This window comes from Mus musculus, chromosome 10 (assembly GCF_000001635.26).
Source record: "Mus musculus strain C57BL/6J chromosome 10, GRCm38.p6 C57BL/6J".
NCBI classification, from domain to species: domain Eukaryota; kingdom Metazoa; phylum Chordata; class Mammalia; order Rodentia; family Muridae; genus Mus; species Mus musculus.
In genome coordinates, this window is record NC_000076.6 from 8,740,543 (window position 1) to 8,760,563 (window position 20,021).

Sequence of the window (20,021 nt, forward strand, 5' to 3'; positions counted from 1 at the left end):
CATGTGGATATGGGTGTGTGCACATGTGCACATGTGGCAACCAGAGATAGATGTCCAGTGCTTTTCTCCCTTGCACCCCGTCTTACTTCTGAGAGTTCATCAGATGGTTAGACTGGCTGGCCAATGAGCTCCGGGGAATACCCCACCTATGTCTACATCCACAGCACTGGTCTTACAGAGGCACACCACCATCCTCAGTTTCTCCATAGGCGCTGGGGATGTGAGCGTAGGTAGGTATTCATGCTTGATGCTCAAGCATGTTACTGACTGAGTCATCACCCCAGCGCCACAGGTCACCATTCTGAGCGGCTGAGATAGGATAAGATTGGGAGTTTTACGGAGAGCAGATCTGATACTTTTAATTGTGCTAGATGCCACACTGACCCCAGGTCACAGCCTTCCCCATTTCCTGCTCAGCAGGGTAGAGCAGGCCTTATCTGTCAGCCATGCTGCAGTCAGGTTGCCTATCTTGGCTGTTGGAATCCTTGCCTCCAGTTTTAAGAGGGTGTTCCCTAGCCTGTGGCCACAACCTATGAACTATTTTCCACTGCATCTTTAGATCCCACATAAACATCTCTGTACACACACACAGAGCGGTTATTCCCCTCAGATAAAGGAAGCATAGAAGGATGGGCATGGAAGTTCTCGAAGGAAGCTGGGGTCAAAGGGTAAAGCCAGGGGAGGAAGCGAGAGAGCTAAAACACAGCTTCCGCATCCTTCATCACAGTCTGGTTCTATTTTATTTTCACTAGAAAGGAGCCCAGTGTGGCCAAAACATCATCTGGTCTACGTGATAAGAGTCCAGCATCCATTGGCAGGGAAGAGAGAAGCCCTTCCTGGAAGACAGGAGGGCCTGGGTTAGCTGCCCAAGATGAACAAGCCTACCTTGAGCTTCAGAGAGTCCGTGTCATAGGGACTGGGGGTGAAGTCAGTGTGCACTCGGGCACGCCCACAGAAGGGACCCCGATAGGGTGGCTCTTCGTCATCCCCATCTTCTGACTTGACACTCTCCCGGTTGCTGGTGGAGGAATCAGTGGTGCTCACTGTCTGACCACCTGGACAGGGAGAGCAGGAAGCACGGGGCATTAAACACAGCCTTCCCAGGCAGCAAAGATGAAAGGCGCCAACAGCACTGTGCATCAGATAAGGCCCAGGAAGGGAAGCTACAAGCCACAGCATTCTGTCAGGGCCACAGCCAGGCCTATGCGTGAGCCTTCTGCTATCCTAACCCAGCTCCTAACTTGACTGTGGACTTCCAGCACCCTGTCCTTGTGACACCGAGACCCACCAGGGGAGGATGCTGCAGCGTATCGCCCTAGCCTTTGTCTATAGCATGCAACACCTCATTTGGAGTACACCATTTCTCCCTCGTATTGTTACAGAGGAGGGAACAACCCTAGCTGTGAAGTGCTTGCCTGAGAGAGACAACTTAAAGTTCTGAATTTGACCTTACTTCTTCGTTGTTTGGCCAACACCAGGTGTCTTTGGTCCTGGGGCAGCTGAGTTATATTTGTATCAGGAACATTTAGGATTCTGCTGAGTCATATTTGTATCAGGAACATTTAGGATTCTGCTGAGTCATATTTGTATCAGGAACATTTAGGATTCTGCTCACGGCACAGACCCCTGTATTTTGTTGGTCATCTTCATGCACTTTGACCTTTGGCTTATTCTCTAGGTTCTTCCTCAGAGATAAATTTTCTATCTTCAGCAATCAAAATGAAAACATCTCTCTTTTGCAACACGGTTGGAGGAATCTATAATAGCATCCTAAGGGCAAGTGCTTAGACTATACTCATCTTTAGCTTGCCTTAATTTGAGGCGCAAATGAACATCTGTCTGGAACTCCAAAAGGAAGCCATGATGAATTACAAACCACACTTACTCATTGAGCTCTGGCCACTCAGAGAACTCCGAAGGCTTTCCACAGAGCCCCCGGCTTTGAGCTTAGGCTTGTCCACGTGTTCGGAGTCAGGCTTTCCTGAGGCGGGGGAGCTGGGCATTCCATCGAGCCCCGAGTCCTGAAACAGTTTCAGTAGAATTGAGTTTTCTGAGCAGAAAGGTTATGTTTTACTTATCATAGTCGTTGACTTGGTCCTCAACTTTACCAGTCAAATTGACATACAATAGTCTCCCTTTAAGCCTAAATCTTTGTTTACATCTAAATATGTAGCCCTTAGGACTGCTTATTAAGTGACCCCAAATTGTTTTCAAGTTCAAACAGGTATTCTTAAATTTTCTAGGAAAACTCTGTTTACCATATATAAAAACAACTAAAGGCTTTGGGACTTAGTACAGCAGGAACAAGCTGGGCCTCAAATGTAGGTCAAGTTCAGTCTACTCTTGACGTAATATTTAGAAGCACAACCAGAGGGCAGTTAACTAACTCTAAGGGGAAAACATCTACAATAAGAAAAAGCATATTTCTTAGAAATAACTGACCAGGGTGTTTCTATTTATATAAATTGTTGAGTGACTGGAAGAGGGAGATGCTGGTGTTTACCCACTAGGGGGCAGCAGCTGAGCAAAAATGCTTCCTGTCCCAGCTGGCTGCATTGGCTAGCCGGGGCAACAACATTCCTTGTATACTTCAAGCAAGCTCTCAGCTTGAGCATGTCAAAGGAGGAGAAGGTTTTGAAACCAAAGGTCAAAACTATCTCAAAGTTTAGACCTCCAAATGTCCTTCCTTCCTTCCACATGTGCAGTTAACACAGAAACTGGACATGTTTCTAATGATGATGAAGGTGGTTTTCTATAGAAGCAGGGGTGAGACGTCAGCTTCATATCCTACTGATGACATACAATCCCAGTAAGTGAGACAGCCTCTCCTCTCACCCCCTATGTAAGCCCGAAAGACTAACGGAATCTAGTAGCCAGAAAGGATTGTGTAAAATTCCTTGTTAGACCTGCTGCATACATCTAGAACAGTATATCCTACATCTGAAAAGACAGCTGACAGACACCACTTTACCAAAAAAAAAAAAAAAAAGGATTTACTAATTTTTACTTTTGGTATATGAGTGTTTGCCTACATGTATGTGTGTTCATCTGGTGCCTGCATGGCCTGGACTCCCTGGAACTGGATACACACTGCTGTGAGCCACTATGTGGGTGTTGGGAATCACACCCGAGTCCTTTCCGAGAGCAGCCAGTGAGTGCTCTTAACCACCGAGCCGTCTCTCTAACTCCGAAGGGTTCTTTTTGAGGAGGCACCCAGTAATAGGTAATTCATAACAAGGGTGTTTTAGAAAAAGTGTCCTCTGGTTCTGCCTTGTGCTTAAATATACCCACTAGCTTTATTCTCTCGTGCTAGAGTGTTTGCCGCACTAAGAGCCTGTTTTGTAAAACTGTGGCCCTGTCTTGGGTTCTCTGAAATGGAGGGCCTACTGCGAGCGTTTATCTTGTCAATCTTTAGAACCACCACAGAAATGAGCCGGCGGGTGTGCCGGTGATGGGTTTCCTAGACTTCTTAGTTGTGGTGGGAAGGCCCACCCTACATGTGGGTGATCTCATTGCATGGGCAGGGGTCCTGGGCTGCACACAAAGGAGAGAGGAGGCTGAGTGGCGGCAGCAGACATCTGTGTCTCCTTCCTGATGGCAGGCATAGGGTGACCAGCTGACTCAAGCCACTACTTAGCCAGTCATGATGCACCATGTCTTGAAGCTGTGAGCTTCCTTCCCTCAGTTGCCTTTGCCCTGTATTTTGATGCAGTGACCAGAAAAGTCACTGATACACAGGGTCTGTGTTTCATATTCCCAGCACTGAGAACACTGTCTGGAAAGCCCTGACTGCTTAATGAGTGTTTCTCAAACTGCCTGTTTTTTCTACACAAATACAGCCTGGTCTAGTGGCCGGTTAATGCCAAGGAACACATATTCATAACACCATTCAATAGCCTAGGCAGACCATCCCCAGCAAGAACGTGGAGCAAGGTGGCCACATACCTGCTCTGAGACCGGGCTGCTGTACTTTTTAGACATCCTCTTCCTCATGGTCTCTTTCACTGATCTCACCTTTTTCCCGAGAGAGATGCGGGGGGCAGGAGGGGATTTGATGACTTCTTTGTACACAAAATCTCCCTCTTTACCCTGCAAAAACGGAGCATAAATGCCATTACTCCTAGGAGATAAGGCTACAAACCAGTTCCATTACTCAAACCATTAATGCACTAGATCTCAGGAAAATATTAGCATTCCCCAGCAGGGTCACACAAATAAGAGCAAAGGCTTTATTTATCTTCGAGACTAGGAATTAAAATCTACCACGAAGTATTTTGTTGCCTGTTTATACTGGGCCTGAGGCACTTTTTATTTTATTTAATCTTAGTGCATGCTTTTCCAATTATGTTGGTTTTTTTTTCCCCCTACCATTTAAAAAACACTTGGGGGGCTGCATTGCATCATGGAAGAAGGACCTAGAGGGTCCAGTGTTCAGGAAACCTCAGCAGTTGGGGAGACTGGAGGGGTCCATACTGACTCATCCCCAGGGCAGGAGGTGGGTGTGAGGGCGCTATCTATACTATCTACCAAGCTGCACAAAACTGCTTGGTATGGCCAACGCTCAAGAGTGTAACTTGTTTTTCTGAACAAGCTAGACTGTAGCCACCTCTTGTTCTATTTTGCATTAAAAAACAAAAAACAAAACAAAAAAAAAAAAAACCTTCCGAAGACAGGATAGGTGGGTGAGAGGGGGGTTTCTGTGTTTTTAAAAACTGACAACATAAAATTATTGGCTTATGAATCAATAAAACTTGATACCCAAAAACCACAGCTTAAATCTTGTAAGAAATTCCTAACACTTCATATCTCACAGATGTGCACTCTGGCTGACATAAGATCATAGCTATAAAGCATGAGCTCTTCATTTCATAGTCTCAAGGCAGAACATTTAAGGGAGAAGCAAAACCACGGAAAGCTCACCTGTCCCCTTGGGGCCTGAATTTTGGGGGACTTCAAACACTACCACAGTGTCCTGGCCCTGGACCATGGCCCATAAGCATGTCTGAGGAGACATGAACCTTTGTAATCAAGGCCCTGCTTTGCTTTGACACCAAGAAAACTGGGCTCGTGTCAGGACAGCTCCCATGAGAACACCCACTCTTATTGCAGGCTTTGTGGTGCATGCACTGGTCCTATAATAAGATGCTCACTGATGCCCAGGTCACAGGGTTCCCTCAGATCATACATCTGGGCAACTGAAGCTAGGGAGGAGGGAAGGTTCAGAGGCACAAAGCTTATGTGCTTTATAAAGCACATAAGGCCACAGGAGCCAAATCTGTGTGTGTTACTTACAGAACGCTGGAGAAAGGGCAGTAAAGAACTAAAGGTGTCCTGAGGAGATGGCAGGCACCGGAGATGGGTGGTCATCAGCCATCCCATGGGGAATAGGAGACTGTCTCCAAGATTGGGAGCAGCGGAGCTTCACTGCAAACACTATTTGGGACCACTGTGCAAAGCTGGAATCAACTCTCCAAGACACCAAGTGGGGAGTTGGGGAGGAGAGGCGGTGGGGAGGGGGGGAACCCAGGTCACTGCAATCCGGTACCCACTTCTTTTCTCTGTGGCCCACTTACCGCAGGGTCAGAATTATTACTGCCAACATGCAGAGAACGGTTTGTCAGGTCGAATCCACCAAAACTGCAGGTTCTCTGTGGAAACGAGGGGGAGGGTAGAAACAATCCAGTTATGCTCATGTGGCAGCCACAGACACCCCGACACGTGTCCCCCGGTGCAAGGCACCTCTGACTCACACGTACATGTACAGGATGGAAGGGGGTATGAGACATGAGGAGGAGAAACATGAGACCTTTCTTATTTGGTGTTTGCTCAGGCCACTAGGGGTCTAAAAGTCCCTTAATATGCAAAGCCAGGGACTCTAAGAAAATAGATAAACAAACCTTCACAAATGGAGTGCCGGAGGAAGGTCCCCTCGCCTCTCTGTGACCTAGGGAGTGCTGTGCTCTGTCATGGACAGCAGGCCTTTCTGAATGATTTTTGTCTTGTTTAGTTTTAAAACACCGGGCAGGGCATGGTTATGTTTAAAGACACCTCGTCAGACCAAAAGGGGTCCTCACTAAACGCCCCACCAAGCCTGGTCAAAAATGCAGATAAGTTTCCCATCTAACTGTTCCTCTGGATTACTTCTAACCCCTTTTCTCACAGCGGATGGCGCCCCATTTGTGGTGTGAAGGTGGTGGAGGGGCTGATGGCGTGTCTGTCATTGACCACACACTTAGCTTTCAGCAGGAAAAGAAGCTGTTGTAAAAACGGATGAAAAGTTCATTGTACTTTTAAGTTGGCTTCAAAATTTGTGAAACTACTTAATATTTCTATGATCTTCTGCTTCTGGAACTTGTATCTGATTTCTCTTGTTTTCCTAGCAATTAAAAAAAATAAAAATTCATTCGACGCCCATGTGGGTCTTCTTTCTCCGATATATTTTAAGTTTTGTTGTAAGTAACACTGTAAAGGCAGTTGGTAGGAAAACCTGAATGGCAGATTTGGGCTCTGATGCTATGCGTGTGACCTGCTGCTCAGAGACCATAACGGCAGCCACAAAACGGGGGAGATGGACGGAAAAGCAGAATTCATACTTAAGGGCTGCTTCTTTTAACCAGGTATACTTTAGACCTATATTAATGTACTGCATCAAGAAAGCAGACACAGTCTAGGAGGAAAATGAGTCGGCTTCTTAAACCCCGTACACAGATCTAACTTCTGGTTCTGCCACTTGCTTTGCTGTGAGACCACAGCTCAAGTGTTAAAACTCTGTGACCGTGGGGTTCTGCACTGAGATACCATTTCGCACCACACATCTGACCACAGCACACGGCTGGTCATAAAGCAGACACCCTGGAGATTGCATTTGCTCTCTGCTGTCTCATTTTGGGTCTGCTGAGAGGCTGGAAGCTCACTTTGATTAGTAGGCTTAGTCAAGACTATAACCGTGTAGGCAAGGCGAGGCGTTGGACTTCCTTCTGGGTTTTATAATCTGGGAGTTCAATAGTAAAACCAAAGCACTCAGGAATGGGCCATACAGGGAGGTGGCCCTGGTGGCGAGTGAGAGGAACAGAAGACGCCCGCCTCACAGGACAGTGCTGCTTTCACTAATCCTACTTACTTATTCCCTTCCCAGTGGGAGTTCGCTCAACTGTATACTACATACCAGCAGCTAGCCTTGCTCTCTTTACAGTCAACCAGCTGTGTCCAGTTCATAAAACGAGAAAGACTTCCCTATAGAAAACCAATACAGCTCACCTAACCGGGCAAGGAGATCACGGCCCACCTCAAGGCAAACTTTCAACATTAACTTGCGCTCATAGCTCGTGGTGCCCTCATAGCTTGTGGTGCCAAATGCGTGTTCTCAGTTTTGCAAAGGCAGGGACTTTACTCTAGTTCCTTTCCTGTGACTCAGGGCTTCACAGACACAGGGTGGCGCCCAGATGTCTGATCACTGTATGGCTTTTGCACGTCCATGCGTTAAATGACAACATCTCCTGTAACACTGGGGCCCAGCGTGCTTTCCTCTGATGCGCATGAAATAACGCACAAGGAATGTATGTGGAAACGATGACTGTAATAAATTAGAAGCCTGTTGAGGTTCTTGTGTGTCTGCTGCATGCATTTATATGCCACAGTGAAGGGCTTGAAGAACGGACTAGTTTTCAGAAGCAGCAGCTAGACTCTTTCCAGGTTGTATGCTAAGATATCGGAGACAGGTTCCTTCCCATCGCTCAGTAGAGGGCTAGAAAGCCTGGAGCATTGAGTGGAGGAAGCTCTCATGTCTCCCGCGAGCACCAGCTCTTAAAGGAGCAGACTCCTTCCAGAGGAAAAATGGATTTAAAAAAGCAATGAAAAAAATCTTTGAGCTCTGGTGATCTACATTAATGAAGCACAAGGAAAAATTATTGTTTTCGTTCATTCATGGCTGTACAGATAATTATAAAATCGTTCTCTGGCTGATGCTTAGGATGAGGAGAGCGAGCCAATGGGATGATCATGCACTGACAACATGTTGGGAGTGAGACTGAATTCCAAAGGGACAAGATTCCAAGGTGTCATGCAAGTCTGTGTTCCGAAACAAAAAAACCAAAAAACCAAAAAAAAACAAAAACCAAAAAACAAACAAACAAACAAAACCCAAAAAACTTGAATGAATAAAAATTAAAAGCAAGACACGTGACTGTTTCCACTGAATTTAAAGCGTTATCATTTCCCTGAGGTTTGGTCAAGCAAGTATGGCATCTCTAAAGAACAAAAAAGATCAAGTTTGAAAATTAAAGCAAACTGTGCACTTTAGGGTAAAGTGAAGAAAGACAACGGGAACAGAAGGGAGCATTTTACGTGAGAGAAGAAAGAAGTTAGAGAGTGTAGCCCAGTGGTAGAGCTCTTACTTAAACATGCATGAGGCTGTGGGTTCAAGCCCAGTAAGAAATAAGACAGCCAATCAAAAATGCCCATCACTTTCTACTCTTAAGACATTGACTTTAGCCTATGTTATCCAAGTAATGAGGAAATTATTTTTTTTTCTAATTATACAACTGTATTCACAAGAGTGGCTATGCACAGATTTCTAATTTGGGTATTAAAAGTGCCCAGTACTGTCTTCAGCTCTTAGCATCTTAAAAGCCTCCAGCTCACCATGCCATCGTTACTGAGTGGTGCTGATGTTTGAAAGCCAGCTGGCAGATGATGAACCTGGCTCAACTCTGACACCAAGCCCAGTGTTTTATAAAAGATATGAAGGTTAGAGCACACCAGAGACTGAATGAATGGGTGACGAAGAAAATTCTGATATTAAAACAAAACAAAACAAAACAAACCAGAAAAATCAAAACACTGTTGCCAGGATACAGAAAGAGACAGAAACAAAGTTTTCTCAACAGATCGGTAGCATTAAAAAAAAAAGTGTTATAAGGCTCATAAGGATGGGAAAAGGCAGAAAGTAAAATCTAGGACGGAAGTCAACACACATGGGAATTATTTTCAAAACCCGAAAGCGAGGAAAGACCCACAGATCCTCTGAGAACCAGGGGAGGTCACTTGAAGGATGGCGGTGGCCAATCCGTCTTCGATTTCACAAAAGCAGAACTCAGTTGCTTGAATTTAAATTACAGTTATACAGTTCTGGACAAGAGCATCCTATTCATGAGTGTGCAGGAACCCTGGGAAAAGGGACCCTGGAAGCCCATTCTTCTCCACAGGTTCTTTCAGATCGTTCAAAGGGGCTCTGCGCCAGCGGCCCCGGGAGGATTAAGCAAGGTGCCAGAGCGCAGCACTGCCAGCTCCGCCTCACTCAGTCCCCTTTTACATGGGCCATTGTGCAGACTCGGAGTTAGGTGGGAATCCAGGGGGAATATCTATACTTTCAAGTTCAAACTAAGTCACTCTCTGAAAGGAAAAGCTAAACTAGGCTTCCCTGATCCTTCAATATGAAAACTGAAAAACAAAAATTCATGAAACGAGCAATCGTGTAAGTAAGCCCTTTTCTTTGCTGTGCACAAGAATCTGAGTGGCAGCTGTGGAGGGCATTACTACATGCCAAGTCCTGTATTTTAAAAAGTAAAAATATTGAACTGGTTTAATTAAAATAAAAAGGCTTTAAGTGATTCTCCTCCTCCCCCCCCCCCCCCCCCCGGCCTCTCTTAGATGTAAGAACTTTCTGGCTAGCTCTACTATTAAAGAAATGTACTTAAGGATGGTGATGGCAGACTGTCTATCAGTTCATTCCTATTGTTTTCATTAATGGAAAAAAGCAGGCATCTCTTCCAGGGTTCAATGTCCTTCTGATTCGAATCAGCTTCTTTGGGGTCAAGTGACAAGATGGCCAGATATAAAGACAGCCACTTCTAGAAGTTACCCCGCACCCTGGAAGATCAACTTCAAGGTTTAGTTCCAGTTAAGAATATCATTGGCCAGAGGGCAGACAGAAATAAGAAAAATGCACCGCTATAGAAAGATGAAGGGCGAGAAATCGGAGGGTGACAGGAATGGACCCCGAAGTGGTGAGTTAGTTGAAGGAAGGCAGCTTTGTGAGAAGAGAGGCCATAACACTTGACTACACATCATGGAAATGACAAGGCCTTCCTCATGACCATCCTGGCGACTCACAGACTTCTGGTGGATTCTCAAGAGAACCCTTTTAGTACAGCGGTCCACCGTGGCAGCCCACTTCCTCTTTGCCTCCTCATCCTCCTCCAGCAAGCACCGCCTCAGGTCCTGCTTCTCCACCTTGCTCAGCGTCCTGTCCGAGGCAGGACGCACGAGCTGGGTCAGGTTCAGGTGGCTGTAGAGGCTCCGCTCCACCACGTAGGTGATATTGAACTCGCTGACTGAGGTGCGCCCTCGGCCCCTCCTGCCAGCGAAGCCGCAGCCACTGCCACCCTTGGGCTTGGGCCGTGGCAGCAGGTCACAGGTGCTGCCATTTACTCCTTTTCTGGAGGGACGCTGGCAGAGAAAAGTTCTGGAACAGGAGTAATTAGTATCCGTTTTCTTCAAGCGGATTTGCTTACGGATACTCTGAACCTCCTCCAAGGACACCAGAAAGTGGTGCCTGCGCCGATGGTTGTCATAGAAGAAAACACCATCGGTACTTACCCCGTGACTCAAAGACCCAAGACCTTTCTTCATTTCCCCCTCTGTGAGGGAGCGGGACACTTTCTGGGCCTTCTCTTCTTCTGGATAGGAGAAGAATGTCCCCATCTTCTTAGGGGGCTTAATCAGGCCCCGACTCTCTCCTTTGCTGAAGGTTTTGACCAACTTCCGGCCAGCTCCCCACGTATCCAGGCTGCTGGATGATGGAGATGGGGTGAGAGAGTCTGCATCATCTTCTGGAGGTTTCTCAGGAGAGCCATCATAGAAAAATGGCTTTTTGTGCACTCCAGAGTAGAGTGCAGATCTTTCATCTTGGACTGGGGAATTCTCAAATACATGTTCCTCTCCACCTGGAAGGGAACCAACACGAGGTCTCCTGTGAGTGACTGTCCCATACACCTTTGTCTATATCTGTAAAACACGTCATCACTCTCATGGTCAATGGTAATGTTCTCCCTGTTTGCCCTATGATCTGAACTTCTTCATAAACATGACTTGCAGGTCAATGCACACGAAACAATGAAGGTAATCAAACTACATTGTATTGTTTCAAGAAAGCTTAACATTACACATTTGTGAGGTGCCGGGCCTGACAGAGGATGGATGGCAAGTTCAAGGTCAACCTGGCTAACTTAATGAGATTCAAAATAAAAGCTTAGTGGTTTTACTGTTCATGGCGTTGAACCCAGCTTGGGAGGTGAAGGTGGAGATGAAGAGTCCAATGTCATCCCCTGCTAAATACAGTCACGGCCAGCCTAAGCTACCTGAGACGCTGACACTAAAAACCAAACCAAACCAAAAAGCCAGATGGAGGCATAGCTGAAAGGCAGGAAGGACGTATCCAGCTTTTAGCATGTGTGCAGTTTTACATCCAAACCTAGTACTACGAAACTAGAGCTGAGAAACTTGTGGTGTCTTTTATTTTCCTCCAAAACAAGTTTGTAGACCAACATCTCCCTTGACCTATTAAAAAATGCCACTTGCAGAAATCAAGGCCCATCATTATGATGTACGTTAGCACTGCACAATTGCCACCGTGGTATGTGGGTGCAGCACTCAGAAGCTAGGAACAGTCTTCCCTGTCCTGAAAGACCCTCCTTTATGTCAGCTCTGGTGGCTTTTATAGTTGGAGTGTGATGAGTGCCATATGTCAGACAATGATTTTTTTTTTTTATTGGTACATATGCCATTTAAGTGATTAAATCTCCGAGAGTTTGGGTGGGGAAAACACTATAAAGGGTTATACTTGCAAATGTGATTGACAAATGGTCTCCAGTTGCCTGGCCAAATACAAAAGGCCAGAGGAACTGAGTGACTGCAGCCAGATAGTCCCATCCACCCAGCCCCGGAGGAAACAGCAAGGGCATTTAAGGGCCTTGACACGCAGGCAGCTCACTAAGTGCTCCACTTGGGCTCCGGCTTCCAGGCCTTGACGCTCTCGCTGGGGCCAGGTATCGAGCCAAGGCCTCTGGAGCCCAGTGGAAAGGCCTGGATGTGCTGGCAGGAGAGCCAAGTTCTTTTCTGCATGTGTTATGTGAACAGATGTGAGGGAGGAATTAGGTCAAGCTGTGGGTGTAGAGCCCAACTGGCTGCATCCCTTAATTATAAGGAAACACTGGAGCCTTGAAGATCTCCACCAGCTGAGCAGGGGCGTAGGGAAAAATACAGAGCTCCCTGGGACAGAAGGTCAGCACTGTACATAAGCTGGGACAAAGGTAGCAATGGATGGTTAAGTATCAGGGAGAAAGGGAGAGGGGAAGGTGATAAAATGGCTCCCATTTCTAGAATATTCTAAAAATGGCTACCTTTTCTAATTGATGGCTATTAGTTAAGAAAGAATTGTAGCATGAAATCCTACTTAAGACCAACTCCACATTCATGTGCAGAAATGAGTGGTGAGGAAGGAAGGAAGAAGGAGAAATCAAAATGACACCAAGTCCCAAGTTCACAGAAGAATTGTCTGAGTATCTTTTGGGACAGTTTAAAGCAAGGTCCAGGGTTGGACAGGATTTAGCCAGACCACGGACAGTACTCAAATGTGAGGGCTCCTTCCTGCTTTCTCCTCCAGGTTCCTAACAAATATGGAGACTGACAGTGCTGTTTCCCAAGTAAAGATTATTCCCTGCTTCCAGAAGGAAGCAACTGGATTAAGACTGGAGGCCCAGCATAGTGGCAGAGGTACCCCAGCAGTGAATGAATACAGCTATGTTAAGTTCCTCAGGTGGAATAGATTTATGAAAAGTCTAAGCAACACAATCCCGAAAGGCTCCATGGATGCTGGTGGCCTTTGCCCACCTCTCTAAGTAGCTGTCACTCATCAGTGGTCCAAACATCTTCTGGAGTGTTTTGGGGACAGCCGTCAGGCGCTAGCTGGGACACACATGTTCCTGACATGTGCAGCCTTACCCTGGAAAGGAACTTTGAGGGGAATAGGAAATGCCTCCAAAGGGGCTGTGTCAGCCTTTGTGAGCTGGCCCCATGCAGTGTGAGCTTCACAGTCCATGTCTGAGAGGCAGCCCAGAAGCCCAGCCCCAACCTGGGCTCCATCAACACAGTACTCTTCTCCTGCCCTCTTCTGATCAAAAGGAACAGCTTCACTCTGCAGGTGTGGTGAGCCAGGGGAGCCCCACCCCACCCCCAATCCCTGTACACTATGTAACCTGCTTCACAAGGGCCTTTTTGTCTAAGCTGAGATCACAATACCCAAGGAGAAGTGAGGACATGAGACCACTTCACCCGAGGATACAGCTTTGTACAAATTCTGTTCTTCAGCCATAGCTCCAGGACCTTGGGCGTCTGGTTCCGGCTCCGAGCCGTGTCTGTCACAACACCTACTGATCTTTAGCTAATGCCCCATACAGTTACAGTGGGTGTTAAGTTAATAAAAAAGAGACAGTTGAAGCTTCTTCTTGTGCTAAAAGGCACCACATAGAAGCTGATGATCCTGTACTGGCTTAGAAGTGCTGGTGCACTGCAGAGATGCGGCCGGACACACAGAAGTGGGCAGATGACAGACAAAGACATTGCCCACGTTTAATATCATCTAGGGCTGTCATGTCAGGCTATACTTGGAAAGTCAACACAGGAGAGGAAGACCAGATAAAGAATTCTAAAGCCATCAGATCTCCTGAGTGGTAGGCTGTCCAGAGCAAGCAGGACACCCTTGAGGAAGTCTGGCTGAGGGACCTTGAGGAACTTCCCTGGCTTCTTCATCTCTGTCTCCCTCCTGGTGCAATGAGTGAGTGCCTGCCACTGGTGGGTATTCCAGAGACGGCATAGTAAAAGGGGTCATCAGTTCTCAAGTGTGGGGGAGAAACTCGGAGCGTGCAGAACGCATCTCCATAAAGCAGCATGATTTGCCGTACAAGTGGTGCGTGCAGGCAATCAGTGACTTGATCAAATCTCTGTAAGCCCAAGGGCACTGGGGAAGAAGGCAAACATCTCACAACCCAAGGAGCCTGTCCCACCTGCCTGCTCTTCCTCCAGTTGGAGCTTGGTCACGTGGGGGCTGGAGGCAGACACTCTGAGCTACACACACTCACACACACTCACACTCACACACACACACACACGCACACACACATGCACACCCAGGCAAGCATGTGCTTCCATGCACACACTCACATGCACACAGAGTGAATGGTTCTCCCCAGCTTCCTAGCTCATCATACTTTAGAGTAAGCCTTGCAATTTGAGTTCAAGCCCAACTGTGAGGCCCGGTTCCCACTCAGATGAACTCACTTGGAAGCCCACCAGGAAGTTATCTTAGGTGACTGCTTTTAACCTTCAAGTGCCTCTTCTGGTGTTTTCCCATTACCCAGCCCCTCAACATAGCTTGAATTAATATACTCTGCAAATTTGGATATATCAAGATGTATGCATAAAGGCTACCACAGGACAAGTCCTGCCAGCTCAGTACTGTGACACTCATTTAATGTCACTGGTGGGCAAGCCCGTTGTTCTGATTGTCACAGCTGACACTGGATTTTGGTTTGCTCCCCAACACATACTCAGGGTTGGGCACTGGCGATTCTGTGTAGTTCTCAACAAAAGTACAACCTCCCTCCCCATGCTCACGTTTTGGTAAGACCTGCCGTTGCGTGGGTTCTGTACAGTAGAAATGCTGGCCAGCAGAAAGTGACAGTCAACTGTAAACAGAATTACTAGACCAAGGGACGCTCAAATGCAGCTCCCACATTAAAGGGAGGCCCACATTTATGAAGTTACCCATCAAGCTTATCTCTCTAGCCAACCCCCCTTTTCTTCTTCCCATCCTCCATTCTTTTATAGCTACCAGCATCTTCAGCTTTGTCATAAAGAATTAAATCGCTGTACAGCAACAAACTGAATTAATTAGAAAGCATCAATAATGGCAAGAAACCCTTATCTTTAAAAATAAAAGGAAGTTTTGGTTTTATTCACAAGGATCAAAAAGGCCTTTATAATAATAATTCTAAAAACCCATGTGTTAAAAATTTTGAAATTCCTTATAACACAGACATAATATTTTTTAACAAGCAGTGCTTTCCTTATTAAAGTTGTCCAGTATTTTTCCTACATACCCACTATCATTTTATAAACAAGAGAATCATACAGCTGGGTGGGGTTGAGACAGAGTGTCTATCAATCTTACTGCTATGCGAAGTGGCGACTGAGTGTCACTTTAGTGTCACTATGTAGCACACAGTGCCCCCCTCTCAAGCTCAGGATTACTGGGATTATAAACCTCGTAGGTGTCGGCCACCACACTCCAGAATTTTAAGTTTTTATTTGATCTTTTTGGGGGGTAGAATTTTATATTGCTTATACATCTTATAAATAAAAAATGAGTAAGGTCACAAATTAAACCTTCATAATTATAATTCAAAGGTTACTATTTGTTCTATAATCCCCAGTTAATACCTCTGGCTGCTTCACTTTCCCAGGCAGCTCTTAGGGATCCCCTTAGAACTGAAGGTCCTGAAAGCCCCCCTTTTGAATAGAGAATTGAGATTGTTTGCGGGAAGAACCAAGCAGACCCGGGGCTTTGAAGGGATATTAAGTGCCTTGACTGTCAGGTGGCTCTGCAAGATTGATGCACTGTGAATCAGACCTGCACCAGATCCACTGCATCGCAGACACCAGTCCTCTTCGGAAGAGAGGCTTATGCTGAGAACTTGTGGGGTTTATGTATAGCAACACAAGCTCATAATTAAAGCAGTGCCCCACCTTCAGACTTTATCCTCAGATCCGAGCCATTTCCCAGCTCTGTCACATTTGAATTACTGAGTGCCCAAAATACTTGACACCAGGATCCTTCATTCCATAACACTCTAAGCATCACCCTCTGGCACACAGACAACTGTTGGCCTCCGCCAGAACTCAATTCATTTCCTACTTGAAAATCATATTCTGTTTCTACTGAATATCTGACCCTAAGTGGTTTCTTTCCGAAGAACCAGGGAGAAGTTTGCCCCCACCCCACCCCACACCTTTTTTTTTTCTTTTTTTTACCTTCTGTGCTGGGCTTTTTCATTTCTTCCACCCTAATTAGTTTCTTTCTGACTCTTCGAGTAGAGTTTACCAGCTTGTGCAACCTCTTAAACTTCACCGAGTCCTCTGTCTCATCATCCGACTGCTCTCTTGACTGGCAAAGAAACAGAACAGTTAATCAGTTAATTGCTCCAGAGCCGTGCCCTCCCAGCTGGCATAGCTGGCCTCTCAGCCAAGGCCAAACATCCGCAGCCCCACCGCCAAACTTGGGACATCAACGTGGGACATCAGCAAATCTACCCCCCAAGGTTTATAGAAGCCACACATACTCTGGGATGGCCTAATATAGCTGAGAACCAAACCCAGGGGCAAAGTACACATCTTTGGCCCTGACTACTGTGGGGGTGTCCGCCCCATTTGCCCACTCCCCCAGTCCAGCAGAGCTTTCTCCCCAAGCTGCCCCTGTAATTCCAGTTACACTGCTGTGGTTTGGACCAGCCTCTCCTGTCTGGCCCACTGGGACTCGCTTGAGCATGGTCATCAACCACTTCTCCAAACCAAAAATTTTGTTGACTTTTTCCAGTGCCCCCTCCCCCACCAAAAAAAAAAATCAAAACCAGCAAGCAGAAAGGGGGAAGCAATGACAACAAAAACCGAAAAACCTTTCCTATTTGTTGGAAAGGCCCGCCACATCCCAGCCACCCCTTCCACCTCCCCTAGCTCCTTCTGAGGGCTCTCAGGGCCCTCACATTTCTCCAAAATGGACAGCCCCACATTTCTCCAAAGAGACAAGGGAAAAAGCTGACCTTTACAGCCATGCAGTACGGTCCATATTCCCCAGCATCCCATTCCATTTTGCGGCGATTCAAATGTGCTCTGGCCCAGCTGTTTTCCCTCAAGTATCAAACATTACAGAGGGGAGGGGAGGGGAATCTCTCTCCATAGCAGTGACCCAGGCTAAAAACAATCCTTTCCTTGTGAACAGAGCGAGGGCTTCGTTTCCAAGTCCAGTCCAACATTCAGTATGCAGCTTCCTCTGCTCAAACCGTGAAAACGCAAAAGACGTTCCCACTGTAGCAGCGCTTCGCAGGCTGCAGCGCCCGCCCGGGGAGCTCGGACCTTTTGGGAGTACCCGAGCCTCAGCACACCCGGCCCAGCTAATCCTGCACATCCTGACAACAGCATCCCCTCTTGCCCTCAGCGCAATTCGCAATTCGCAAGCAATTCGCAGGGAGGGAGATGACTCAACCACCCCTTCCCAACAAGACAAAAACAAACAGCATCTCGATTTGGTGACCAATGGGGGCACTTTCCCCCAAGAAAAGCCCTCCCTAATCTCAATTTTATAGGCAATCAAATAGGCAAATGAGAGAAAGGCACAAAAGGAGAGGGGTTGGGACCATATGGATGACTTAGAAATGGTACAAGCTGGTGCTTTCCCAGTGCAAGGCAGTACTCTCTTGTGGATAAACTTGGTCCGTTTTCCCTGGAGATCACAGCATAGAGCCAGTGTGCTTCCTTCCAGTGTGCAAACAATTTACCCACTGATGACGGATCAGTAAACCATCAGACTGGAATAGTCTTTAGTCTTCCTGTCTGTGAAGTAAGTCAGTATCTATGTCCAGCATCTCTAAAATTCCTAGGAAACTACTGCTTGCAGATTCACAATTAAAGCTGCCTACTGTTCAAATGCAGAGATGGCTCAGGGATTAAATAGCACTGGCTGCTCTTCCCGAGGACCCGGGTTCAATTCCCAGCTCCCATATGGAGTTCACAACTGTGTATAAGTCCAGTTCCATGGGATCTGGCATCCTTATACACACATACAGGCAGCTAACACTAATGCACATAAAATAAAATAAAAATTAAAAATGTTGCCTATTGTCTACTTGACAAACTAGAAGGAAATAAGAACCACCCCCTCCCCCCATCTCAGTAAGGGAAACGGGCAGTTGTGTTGAACAATTAGTATTAGTATTAGTGCACTAAGCTGAAAGGTGCAAGATTTAAAAAAAAAACAAAAAACAACAACAAAAAAAAGGAAGACGTTTAGCTGCTCCAAATACAAAATGATACCATCTGGTTTAAATTTCATTTTTACTTTGTTGCATTGCTGATGTGTACGGAAATAAAATGGTCAGCGCGGCCAACTAAAGGCAGGAGAACACGGTTACCCTCATTCTGGGTCATAAGTGCCTGAATAAATCACCGTGCATTGAATTCGCGCAAACGCTTCAAAATGCTGTGTCTTCCCACTGCAGTTCGGGCATCCGCAATTCAAACTGAAGAACTAACCTTACACTGCACAAGGTCTCTGTGTATCACTCCTACCCCCTGAAAACAAACCCAGGCTAAGGATCTAACCTTGACACTGTAAGTTCCAGAGTCAAGTCAAAGTTGAAATAAGCATCAATTGTATGCACTTAGGAAGCTAGCTCAAACTCTGACATGTCAATATGCTCCACAGCGAGTTTGTTGGTAGTGGCTGCTAATGACTTGTGTTATTGGGGAAAGGGTGCGGACAAGAGCATACAAAGAACAGAACAGAATAGAATAGAGAATCGCTAACACAAAAATCTTCTACAGAGCCACAGAGAAGGCATAGAGGCAGAAAAGGTGCAGTTTTGTGAGCTTTCCAGGAAGGAACGTAAGTGGTCACATCAGGTCATGAGACTGGAAGCCAACATCCGTTCCCTCATAGAAGCTTCCTTCCCTCGGCCCGGGTCCCCTTGCTGGTTTCACAGGGTCTGCCCACTTTTTGAGGAACAGGAGCTTGAGAACTTTACACTGGTGGTGCTTGTATCCTTCTAACTCAGTAGAGGTTCTGGCAGTGTCGGCCACTGACAAACCACAAGCCGTAGCAACTAAGGACTTCCTCTGCAGTATCACGCTTTGGACCCTAGGCAGGCAGCAAGCCACTGAAGAAATGCATGCTTGTGTGGCTTATCTTCTTAATTAGAAGTCAGTCTGGGAGGTATTTGAGCTCTACAGTGAGTCTTTGAGACACTTTTTATGGATGGGGAGGGTCAACTTCTGGATTCCTTTTGAGTGCCAGAGAAAAGACCTGTGACATATTTGCCTTTTTCAAAAAATAATGTTTTCTTAAAGATTTATTTACTTTGTGTATGTGAGTACACTATCACTGTCTTCAGACACACCAGAAGAGGGCATCGGGTCCCATTACAGATGGTTGTGAGCCACCATGTGGTTGCTGGGAATTGAACTCAGGACCTCTGGTTAGTGCTCTTAACCGCTGAGCCATCTCTCCAGCCTGACATATTTGCCTTTAAGAAATTCTCTCCAGCTGTTTTCAGATAAAGACACAAATGACTGCATTTCTTCTAAACTGAGTAATAAATTCTTCACTGTGTATTTCTCACTAAAATAAATATGTGTTATTTTCTAAATGCTGAAAGTAGCATAGCATGATATATGTATATATAATATGTAATATTATATATATGCCACATCTTTTATTCAAATTGACTATCATAAAAGGGAGTTTGAGAATCCCTTAAATTAAGAATCATTAAAAATATGTGTATATAATTTTAAATTTTAAATATTTTTGAGATAGCATTGATAAACAGAAAATAAATATTATATAAGTATATATTTTTAGCCTTCTTACTTAACAGGGGTCTGTAGAATATAAAGGATTTCTACTTTATATATAAAGGATTCTAAGAAAAAGGCTCATAACCAACACAGATTCACATAAAACAAAACAAAAGCATAGAAACATATGCTCACACATATTCAAACTTCTCCATCTTGGTACCCCTGCACCTCTAAGTCAGAGTTTATTACATTTTACTCAAGTAAACTTAAGTTTGATCATCTTATAAATAAGAAGGTGACTCCATCAGCTTTATCTGCCCCCATTCTAAACCATCCAGAGAAAAAAAGATGACCCCCACCACAAGACGTGCAAATACCTCTGCAGTGTTGTAAAC

At 45.8% G+C, this 20,021-nt stretch overlaps 1 protein-coding gene across 8 annotated transcripts in view; it reads right to left on the reverse strand.

Moving 5' to 3' along the window:
* Sash1 (SAM and SH3 domain containing 1) overlaps positions 1-20,021 on the reverse strand; it is a 223,392-nt gene that overhangs the window by 18,326 nt on the left and 185,045 nt on the right. For 3 of the 8 annotated variants that reach the window (XM_030245256.1, XM_030245255.1, XM_030245257.1), the window contains 6 exons: positions 16,087-16,219; positions 10,111-10,943; positions 5,574-5,648; positions 3,946-4,089; positions 1,886-2,021; positions 886-1,055 (listed from right to left, as the gene is read on the reverse strand). In XM_030245256.1, the coding sequence (XP_030101116.1) occupies positions 886-1,055; positions 1,886-2,021; positions 3,946-4,089; positions 5,574-5,648; positions 10,111-10,943; positions 16,087-16,219 (1,491 nt within the window). Of the gene's footprint in view, positions 1-885; positions 1,056-1,885; positions 2,022-3,945; positions 4,090-5,573; positions 5,649-10,110; positions 10,944-16,086; positions 16,220-16,871; positions 17,731-20,021 lie in introns of those variants that run through there. The other 5 variants (XM_006512837.3, XM_006512840.3, NM_175155.4 and 2 more) reach the window with 3 other exon arrangements.